General features: G+C 36.0%; 1 protein-coding gene and 1 long non-coding RNA gene across 4 annotated transcripts; both read right to left on the bottom strand.

Moving 5' to 3' along the window:
• Positions 1-1,432: 1,432 nt before the first annotated feature.
• LOC101216401 (zinc finger protein CONSTANS-LIKE 9) lies at positions 1,433-8,866 on the bottom strand. Of its 3 annotated transcripts, XM_031887294.1 has the most exons (6): positions 8,426-8,444; positions 7,175-7,855; positions 6,283-6,513; positions 2,494-2,798; positions 2,088-2,217; positions 1,433-1,954 (listed from the first exon to the last, which is right to left on the bottom strand). In XM_031887294.1, exons 2-5 carry the CDS (start codon positions 7,754-7,756, stop codon positions 2,088-2,090), a joined length of 1,248 nt encoding a protein of 415 aa, XP_031743154.1. In that variant the 5' UTR covers positions 7,757-7,855; positions 8,426-8,444; the 3' UTR covers positions 1,433-1,954. The 3 variants fall into 3 exon arrangements, with proteins under 3 accessions (XP_031743154.1, XP_031743155.1, XP_031743153.1); XM_031887295.1 differs by lacking the exon at positions 8,426-8,444 and adding an exon at positions 8,648-8,866 and having other exon boundaries at positions 1,433-2,217; XM_031887293.1 differs by lacking the exon at positions 8,426-8,444 and having other exon boundaries at positions 2,058-2,217.
• Positions 4,093-6,275, bottom strand: LOC116404560. The gene is made up of 2 exons (XR_004217453.1): positions 5,352-6,275; positions 4,093-5,215 (listed from the first exon to the last, which is right to left on the bottom strand). It is a non-coding gene; the product is annotated as an uncharacterized LOC116404560 (long non-coding RNA).
• Positions 8,867-10,658: the final 1,792 nt, after the last annotated feature.

Genomic DNA, 10,658 nt, shown 5'->3' on the forward strand with positions numbered 1-10,658 from the left:
ACTCAATATGGTTAATCAAATGCATACCTTCACCACTTATGAGTGCACGAAGTGTCTCAAAGCAAGTAAATATGTTCTTTTTTTTAAAACTTGCTTATAGTCATCACAATGTTTTGTACAAAGGCAATGGCTTCAACCAATTTACACTATTTTCAAAATCAAAATTTGAGTGATGAGTTAAACATGTATTGGTTTGAAGATTAAAAACATTTATAATTTTCAACTTTATTTTTAAGTGGAGGGATTGTCAAGATTAATAGGTAAGGAGGAGGAGGGAGCAATATCAAATATGATAATTGAGAAAAGGAACAAAACTTAAAATTGTAGAAAGGAATTTAGAGTTGAATTTTGGAAGAATTTGAAGGGAATGGATAGATTTGAGAATTGAAAGAAACATAAAGATAGATTCAATCATCTTGTATCCGTGCCCACGTGTCATCCAACGCTCCTCAGTTGTCATTTTAATACAAATTTTACTTACTGTGACCTTTTGTCCACGTGCCACTCACTCATTAACTGGGCCAACGCAGCATCCCCATTATTTGCTCAAGTGGCAACGTTTTAGAGAGCCTTCACAATATGGGACATCTTACGTAGGTTAATCAATCTACCTTTATATGATGAAGTTATTTGTTTTCTTTTTAATTCACCAAGCTTGGAGATGCAACCTTCAAACTTATAGATTCCCATAATATATACGGATTTGTCCATTTCGTTGTGCACTGGGTTTACACCCCCAGCCCAATACACACATGGCTTGGCTGGACCAAATTTTCAAAATCATCAGTTTGATTTCTCTTATATCAGCCCAATATCTGATTTTCAAATTTTCCAATCTGATCCTATCTCTCTATAAAAGCTCAGATCTAAAGGTCCCATCATTAGTTTTCTTTTTTCATTTTTTAGATAAGTTGTTTGTGCTTACTTTTTCTCTCATCTTCCAAATCACTGTCATTTCTGGTCTCTTTTCCAAACTTGGTGGGGATCTGTCAGTCGTTTCACTGTCCATTTTCTGCAACAAAGTGACATTCTTAAATCTTAAGATTGTTTGTTTTTGCTTATACCCATTTTTTAAGTAATAAATTATTTGCTTCTTATCAATAAGTCTCTCTCTATTTTGCCATCTGGTCCTTGTTGATATAGATACTTTGCTGCTAAGTTTATCAATAAGAGCAAATCACTTTCTTTTTTATTTTTATCTCTCTTATTTTTCTACTAAGCTTGCATCAGTATCTACACATATTACTTAAAAGAAATCAGAAATGATTCGAGTGATGAACTTCAGTTCAACATGTAGAACTAGAATGAACTCATTCATGATGGTGAACTTTCAAATTCAAGCTACTAACATTGAAACAGCTTTACATTTTCATTGGATAAATTACTCATTTTTTTTTCTTTAAAAAGGAAAAATAAAATAAAATAAAGAAGATGAATTTACAAGGTATGAGTATAATTATCAAATGTCTCTCAACTGCACATGCAATTTATCACCTTACATTTACAAGTGGGAAAGAGGAGAAAATCTGTGTTCAACCTTGGAAGAAACCATAATCTACTACTAAACTCAACTCATCTTCATGTGTTGTAAAATATGGTGACTGTGTGCTATATACAGACAAAATAATATTTTGGCAATGGTGGTTTTGTCACCCAACAAGCCAGGTTTCAGATCAACAAAAAAAGAAAGAAATAAAAAAAATAGTCAGGTAAGTGTAGTTTCTGACCAACAAGGATCAGTAAACAAATATTTGTAGAGGAGCTGGCCTTTATGGCAACTACCACGCAAATCTTGGAGCAATCTTCTGTTTTCTGTATTATTGGATGGGATGAAAAATTGAAGCTCTGATCATACACCCTTTTGCGACCTGCCCCGGAAATTTTAGTCGTTGAATCTTCTGTGCACTCCGCCTTTTCGAATCCATCTTTCATCTTCGGGTGATATGGAACCTTCCTGTGATAGAATCAGACAGCTTATCATCATGCATCCAAATCATTCACTTGGTTAGATAAGTAAAGAATGCATCTTTCCAAGCAAACATCAGAGTGATTCCTTCCTTTTTGTAAAGTATAGTTAAAAATTGTACTCAGCAGCTTCTAGCCTGGTTTAGTGGATCGTAATCATATGCCTCTCCAGCCTTCACAAACCGTCCCTTCACACGCCTTCTGACATCAGCTCTCGCTTTGCGAGTGGCATATCTCACTGTTTTCTCAAACCTACAAGTCAGGATTGAAAATCAATTTAAAATTTATAAGAGTTCATGATGTGACAAGTCAATTCATTACAAAAGAAGCTGACGGGAGATCTTAAAGTCCATTCCAAGGACTATCACTATCATTCTGAGACTGGAACAGCTAACAGTTAGCACTAATGAAAGCAATGAAATGAAAAACATAAAGATCCACTGCCCCGCCTCAGCTCAGCAGGAAGAAAGACAAGTGTCAGTCTATTTACTTCAAAATTCAGAATGAAAAGAGGCAACAAAAACTTACTTGCGTGTCTTCTTTTTCTCCTTATAACGCTGAACGGCACTATTGCGATCAGTAGATGGGAAGGAACTTTCAGTGCCAGGTGCACACCATGGAGGCTCACCCATTAGAAGCATTGAAGAGGCTCCACAGTCTTGATGATCACCAGCACTACTCTCACCAGTAAGACCAGAAAAGGACATACCCGACTGGGCTTGCCTTGAATTGAAACAGAGAATAGGTTCGGTTTTAGTACTCATCACTGAGTCAGCAGAGGCACCATTGCTGTAAGCTGGCTGCATTTGTTGGACCACTCCCATGGAAGAACCCTGTAAAAGGTCATGTCAGTTCCAGTATGGCTTTCCAGTGACACTGAAGAAGCATTGCATTATGTACTATGGGATAAAGGTCCAATTACAGTGTCAGCTCATAAGAATGAACATTCAAAACACAGGTTGACGCATACATGAGAAATTTGACTTCAAGGCATATATTTCTACTTTGAGCCGGAGTCCAATGTTTTCCCTAAGAGGAAAAATTTTACCTTCTAACTTCTCTCTTTCAACTTCAAAATTCATATTTCTTTTTTCTTCAGGAAAGTAGTCATTTATAAAAAAAAGAACCTAATCATTTTACTTAACAAGACTAAAAAGGATACCCTTTCTTCTTCACTCCGTTCTTCTTTCGAACTAATAGATTCCGATCTCAACCCCTCCCCGGCGCCCAAAAAAGGAGCAAGTTCATCGAACTTCAGATGAAGGTTGATATAATGCTAGTGCTTTAACTCAAAATAATCTCAACCAAACGTCACTACTCTTAACTTTACCAGATGACTTTTTGAATCTTTTATCAAGTCACCAAGCTCTGCATGGAACTCATAGAGCACCTGAATTAAACTAATCTCAATAACTAGTTGTCAAGGATCACTTCAAGGACTTCGTGTTAAACCTCCAATTCTGCATGCTTATAAACGGAGGGGCAAGAGAGGAAATGTACCTGAGGCTCCTTCGGGAGAGATCAATTGAGAGGAGGGGAAGGCTGTGGGACCCGCTTGTCTGTTAGTATATATGGAATGTTTTGGGTCTTATTTTTTGGTAAAAGCTGCTAAAGGGATTCCACCCTTCTCAAAGGAGCTGGCTACTACTTTATTTGTTTGTGTCTTAATTTACATTTGAATTCTTCTTTTGTTAGACTCTAATTCTGTCTTGTGGAGTGGTTGATAATAGTTTTATTGTGGGGATTTTCCTGAGTTTCAGGTCAAGGAGTCTTAACAAATTGGTATTAGAGCCCTAACATTCTGGGGTGACCGGCCTATGGCATAGAAACAAACAGAGGAGAGGTTGGAAACGAATGAGAAGGATATTAAGGAAGTGAAGGAATTAGTCCTAGGGTTGACCAAAAGTGTCGAAATATTGGCGGAAGAACTTAGCCCAACTAGTTAATGATCGGAACTTAGCCCTAAAGTTGGCTTTAAATGAGTGGGGGGTCCACACGCCGAGAAGGAAAGAAGCCCGAGGCTACCCCAATATTTGAAAACCCAAAGAAGTTACCGCCAAAGAGAGATATAGATCACAGAATACTGACAGTCCAAGGACAGATACCTATTAAAGTGAGGCCGTATACGTATGGATGCATACAAAAAAGGAGGAAGAGAGAAGCTGGTTAGGGAGATGCTTGAGGCAAAAATGATTTGCCCCAGTCGAAGTCCATATTCAAGCCCAATATTGCTGGTAAAAAAGAAAGATGGCGGATGGTGTTTTTGCATTGATTATTGCAAACTGAATCAGGTAACATAGCAGATAACTTCCCTATTCTAATAATTGAAGGGCTAATAACTTCCCTATTCTAATAATTGAAGGGCTACTAGATGAGCTTGAAGGAGCAGCCGTGTTTTCAAAATTGGACCTCTGTTTGGGTACCACCAAATAAGAATGGAAGAAGGGGACATTGAGAAAACTGCATTATGGATACATGAAGGCCAATATGAGTTTCTAGTCATGCCGTTTGATTTATCAAATGCCCCTCCACTTTTCAGTCCCCCATGAATCAAGTGTTTTGTCCCTTTCTTCATCGATTCGTGTTGGTATTCTTCGAAGATATTCTGGTATACAGCTCCGACATCACTACACATGAAAGGTGTTCCCGGTTTTGAGAGACAACCAGTTGTTGGCAACAATGTGAAGTACATTAAAAAGTGTGAAACATGCCAACGAAAAAAATTCGAGTCCTTGTTACCGGCTGGATTCCTTCAAGAGTTGCCATTACCAGAATTGATATTGGAAGAATGGACCATGGAGTTCAAAGGACTACCAAAATCGGGAGGCTATGATTCCATTATGATGGTGGTTGATAGACTGAGTAAACTCAGCCACTTCATTGTCCTGAGACATCCATTACTGCCAAACAAGTGGCTGATGTGTTTATAGAAAGGGGGTGGTCAGTAAGCATGGGATCCTAAAGTCGATAGTTATCGATCATGACAAGATTTTTTAAGCATTTTTTGGAATAAATTATTTGCAGCAATGGGAACTTCGTTAAAAAGAAGAACAGCATATCATCCACAGACCGATGGCCAAATGGAAAGGGTGAATCGATGTTTGGAAACTTACATAAGGTGTTTTTGCAATGAGCAGCCGGCGAAATGGAGCAAATCTATACCCTGGGCAGAGTTGTAGTATAACACTACATTTCATGCTTGTCTAAATTGACTCCTTTCCAGGTGGTTTATTGTAAACCTCCCCCTCACCTAATTTTGTATGGTACCCATAAGACAGCAAATGACAGTGCAGAACAGTTACTCATGGATTCAGATATGACCATTAACGCATTGAAAGAAAATCTAGCGCTGGCGCAAAACTGGATGAAAAAACAGGCCGACCTACATTGCAGGGAATTAAACTTTCAGGTAGGTGATGAGGTCTGCTTGAAACTGAGCCCATACCAGCAGCGTTCTCTAGCTAGGTCCTTATGGTATCATTGAAAAAAAAAGGAGAAGTGGCTTATCGTTTAGATCTACCACCCGAAGCTCTGATTCACAAGGTATTCCACGTATCTCAATTGAAAAAGAAGTTGGGACAGAAACTGCAGGTTCAGCACTGCCCTCAAGCATTGACAGAAGAGTTTGAGTTACAACTGAGACCAGAAACTGTGTTAGGGGTGAGGTGGAACAGAGAAATCGGAGGCAATGAATGGTTGATCAAATCGAAAAAGTTGCCGGACAGTGAGGCCACCCGGTTGTCTGCATATCTCATGAATCAACAGCTTCCTTCTTTCCACCTTAGGGACAAGGTGCACTTCGAACCGGCCTGTATTGTTAAACTTCCAATTCTGCATACCTATAAAAGGAGGGGCAAGAGAGGAAATGTACCTGGGGCTGCTTGGAGAGAGATCAATTGAAAGGAAGGGAAAGTCAATGGGACCCACTTGTCTGTTAGCATAAATAAGGAATGTTTTGGGGATTGATGCCCTAGGTCTTATTTTGGTAAAAGCTGCTAAGGGCTTTTAGGGAGAGAGTTCCACTCTCAAAGGAGCTGGTTACTGCTTTATTTGTTTGTGTGTCTTAATTTTCATTTGAATTCTTCTTTTGTTATACTCTGATTCTGTCTTGTGGAATGGTTGATATTATTGCAATAATATATTGAGCAGAGTACTGTATCTGTTTTAGCTATTGAGTTTCAAGTCAAGAAATCTTAACACATCAACAGAACGGTAGTAATATCTAAAGAGAGAAGCATGGGATAATGGGAGAACAATAGCATAAATATTGGCTAATGAAAATTGTAATAAATGAAATAAACACATTAAAACAATCACCTCTGCAACAACTGCACTGTGGGAAACTGAATCTTCAAAAGACAGGCCTTTTGCCTCAAAAAAGCTATCAATTCCACCATTCTCGAAAAACTCTTCAGAATGATTAAGGCTCATGCTAAATAGGTCCTCATAATTTTCAAGATTCAAATCCATTTCATCCATATCAAACTCCTTGTAGAGGTCGTCATCCTCACCGCAGAATTCAGCAACTTTTGTTCCAGGACAGCAAAACTGCATGCCAAAAATGTGATGCCTCAAAAGATCCTTGACAAGAACCAATAAGCAGAAATTGGGAAATCTGCAGCAACATGCATTTTCCATATAATGACAATCAACCAAAAAAATCTATTAACGTGTTTAGAAATAAAGTTCGAACTCAAAGTATTACCGGCACAACCATATCATTTATGATTGCTCAAGTAGATCATTATTTAAAGAGTTATGAGAACATTATTTGTAATCAGAATGAAATGAAGGTGTGAAAAGTTCAATGATTATTCAAAGAAACTTCAACGTTGAATTCTGTAAGACTCCTAGTTAGGATCATATGGGGAGAATTAGTATGATTAGTAGGACTGACATTTTAGTGATTAGATATTAAGTTTGTTAGGTTTTTCTGATTATAAATAGTATGGAGAGCGTAGGTAGAGGTGAAGAGTTTTATGTGAGGCTTCCTAATTGGGAAATTTGGGGAGAGTCTAGCCCTCACGAAAGGCTAGGGGTTACATGGTTACTTTCTTATGGATTACAGCATATTTCAATATATTTCCATATTTTATTTTCTTGTACTTGATTCTGCTGCCAAGTTTCTTGTCAGAACCCTTTTTCATATATTTCCATATTTTGTTAGAAACTTAGCAGCAAAATCAAGAACAAGAAAATTATCATTCACCTTGGGTAAAGCCACATTATCCAATTCAACTGGCTGATCTGAAGTGTGAGGCCTAGAGCCAATGAGTGAAGATGATCCAACCAAAACATTTGACTTTTCCCTGCTACAAACATCACTGGCTTCTGTTGACCCAGGCATTCTTTGACCAGCGTTGTTCTCCGAAGGACTCCAGGCGCCCGTCAAGTCAGTCTCAGCAATGCTCATCAATCCCAACTCTTTCTCACAAGCATCATTTACAGATGGAACATCCAACACAAAGGACCAGATGCAAGAAAGTTCTGCAGCGGATGGACAACCAGAGTAACAATTTATGGTTTGCCTCTTGTGTGATGATGAAGCAAGGGTAGATGAGCCATGACCTGTCCAATCACAATTTTGACACAGAGAAACTCTCTCTTCAATACACCTCACTGTGGAGGGTTGCAAATGGCATCTTTCACACAACAGTGTTCTCGTATGACGCCTCGACAAGGCGTTAGCAGAATGGACATTACGGTCACATGATAAGCACAAACACGCAGCATCAGATCGGCAGTAAACCATTGACCTCTGATCCCCACAAAAATCACACATGAAACCCATCTTTGCAATTGACTTTTCAGATCTCTCTGAGTTCAAATTTTCAGACCAAAGAGTAGCTTCTTCAGGGACTGCCAAATATGGTGAATTTCTTTCCAAAACCTTCAAGAATTTGATATGATACAGATTATCACCACATATTTTGTATAGAAAAAAGCAGGATATTTGAAATAGAAAGAAAAACAAATTGGAAAGGCATTTATATGTTAAATAAATAAGACATGTGACTGTTTACAGCATTTATTTCCTCTGATCCTTGCAACCATAACAAACCAAGTCAAAACCCAGAAATAGAAAACACATGTGAAATTATTGTTATTATTATTCTTAAAAATAAAAAGAAAAGAAATAGTTTATTTAAATAGAACTAATTCCCAAAAATATCATTTAAATGCTCTACTTAAAAGAAAATTATATGGGTAGATCCAGAAGATTTGGAGCTATAAACAAATCAAAACAGAGCAAAAAAGAAGAAAAAAAAAGTACAACCCAACACAAGAACTAACCAGCTAGAAGAACAAAGCAGGCAAAATCATCTAAAGGCACAATAAAAAAAAAAACATATATAGAAATAAAATTTAGGGTATGAAAAGGATGAATATAAAAAGGAAGAAAAAGCATGGTTTGAAGGCATGAGAATTCTAATAAAAGGAATCAATCAAATCAACTTGCCTTGGAAGGCAAAAAGAAAAGAAAGCAAAAACTTCCATTTGCAGAACATGAGATAGAGAAAAGAAAAACCAGAGAACAAACAGCAAAAAAGTGGGTGAATCTGATGATCATAAGCAAATGAAAATGAAAAATGGGGGGGGGGGGGGGGGGGAGAGCAGCAAGAATCCATATGGTGAAAAGGATATGATAAAAAAAAAGAGGAAAGAAAGAGAAGAAACATACCGAAGAGAAAAGAGGTGAGTTTTGAAGGAGAGGTTTTGGATAATAATTTAAGAAAGAAAGAAAGAAAGAAAGAAAGAAACCCTAGAAGATGGAGGTTTGTTGAATTTTGTTTAGTGTTGAGATGGATAGAGTTAAGAGTGACAGAGAGGGAGGAGGAAATGTGGATGTGGGCATATGATGAGTGTACAGAAAAATGTGACAAAAAGGCTCAAAAAGCAAAAAAGTTCTCTCATTTTGCAGATAAAAAGTGCAAAGAGAGAGAAACCAAAGCTTCAAAAAGTTCACAAAATAAATGAAATTTATGTTCAAAGTGGGACCATGTCCTTTTCCCTTGTGAAACCAATATCTTAGGCTTACTCCCTTTTTAATTACTTTTCTTCCATTACATTCCAACATTAATCTACCCACCACTCTAAACCATACCAATGTCACACATATAATCATATATCATTTCTTTTTCTTTTCTTCTTCTCTTTTTTCTCTTATATTCCTTACCTTCCTTCATGTTGCTAACTTATTCACCTGAATCTTATAATTCAACCATAAGGATTTGTATTCACAAGGAACCATCATTGTATGACTAAACTTCATTACATTTTAGTATATAAAAATAATTAACCCAATAACAAAGCAGATAATATTAGTACTGTACCCACATTCGTATTTGTTTCAATTTCCTTACATAATACACACATCTTCAGCAAATTATTCAACAAGTCATAGATTATGAAATCATTATTTTAGTATATACATGGGTCCTCTACTCTCCCAATAATGCAGACCTTATTTTATTGCTCTACTATTAAAATTTTATTTATAGAAAAATCCAAATATCACATGATGAGCTATATATATATATATAAACAGTACTATAAATGTGGAATCGGTAGATTTTCTTATAACCCTTTTAAGACAAAAAGCTATTTCAATGATAATTCTAAAATGCTTTAATTTATTTTGTTGATATTTCAGCTTTTCATTGAATATGATAATAAAATACATATATATATGTGTGTGTTATATTAATGAAAAGTGATATAATGGAAGGTTTTCAAACCGACTATGGAGTAGGACGAGGTCACAATAAATAATTTATTTCCAACTAATTTTTGAAATTTGGATGTGGAATATTTTCACCACATTGACTTCACAATCATGTTTGGATTATTTAGAATGTCGGCAATAAAATAATTCATACACCATTTTCTTTTTAACATTTTTGTAGAATAAATGGTTTTTAATTATACTTATACTTTCTTTCAAACATTTTTATACCTAAATTTGTTTGATTATATTACACTCAAAACAATAATTTAAATTTATATGTAAAAAGACTATAACAAATTCAAACACAATTTTAATCACAAACTTCAATTCATCCCTTCATTATGTTTTATTACACATTGATGAAACTATATTGTTTAAAATGTGATGAGTATTAAATGTATAATCCAACATCACAAACTTGTCCCATTCTATAGTATAGAAGGGTCCAAAGAATGATGATAGAGAATGAAATTTCCCATGAGATAGGAAATTGGGAGGTCATCTTCACTTGGAAGGGATATTTTTAGAACCAATACAAAGTTTAGAGATAATTTATAATTTTGCTTAATGAAAAGAAAAGAAGAAAAAAAAGGATAAAATCATCCATCTTGATTGGAAATTAATTGACTTTTTAATATGAGGAGCCCACTAAATTATTGACACCCCAACCCTCATCATTGAATACCCCCATCATATCATTTCAATCTCTACACTATTTTCTTTGGTTAGTATATGGAGGAAGATTGTTTGTCCTCCAGACAGTGGATAGAGAAAAAAGAAAAGGGTAGATTTACCCAAACCAAAAAAGAAAAAAAAACCCTCGATTTTTATTTTTGTATAAAAAATACTCGTAAATTTCAACAGTTTCAAAAACGCCTTTAAACTTTCGAAAATGTTTTTAAAAAATGTCTTTACTTTAGTTTTGGATGAAAATAATTAGAGTTTTGTTTAAAAAATACTCAAA

The sequence above is a fragment of the Cucumis sativus genome, chromosome 6 (assembly GCF_000004075.3).
Source record: "Cucumis sativus cultivar 9930 chromosome 6, Cucumber_9930_V3, whole genome shotgun sequence".
Classification (NCBI taxonomy): Eukaryota; Viridiplantae; Streptophyta; class Magnoliopsida; order Cucurbitales; family Cucurbitaceae; genus Cucumis; species Cucumis sativus.

What these genes read in the sequence shown, in the direction of transcription:
- LOC101216401 (XM_031887295.1), bottom strand. Translation starts at nt 7,756, where the DNA reads ATGGGTTTCATGTGTGATTTTTGTGGGGATCAGAGGTCAATGGTTTAC. An exon ending in ACAGTGCAGTTGTTGCAGAG is followed by an intron (nt 2,799 to 6,282) that starts GTGATTGTTTTA and finishes GACCTTTTACAG; the next exon opens with GGTTCTTCCATGGGAGTGGT. An exon ending in GAGAAAAAGAAGACACGCAA is followed by an intron (nt 2,218 to 2,493) that starts GTAAGTTTTTGT and finishes CCTGACTTGTAG; the next exon opens with GTTTGAGAAAACAGTGAGAT.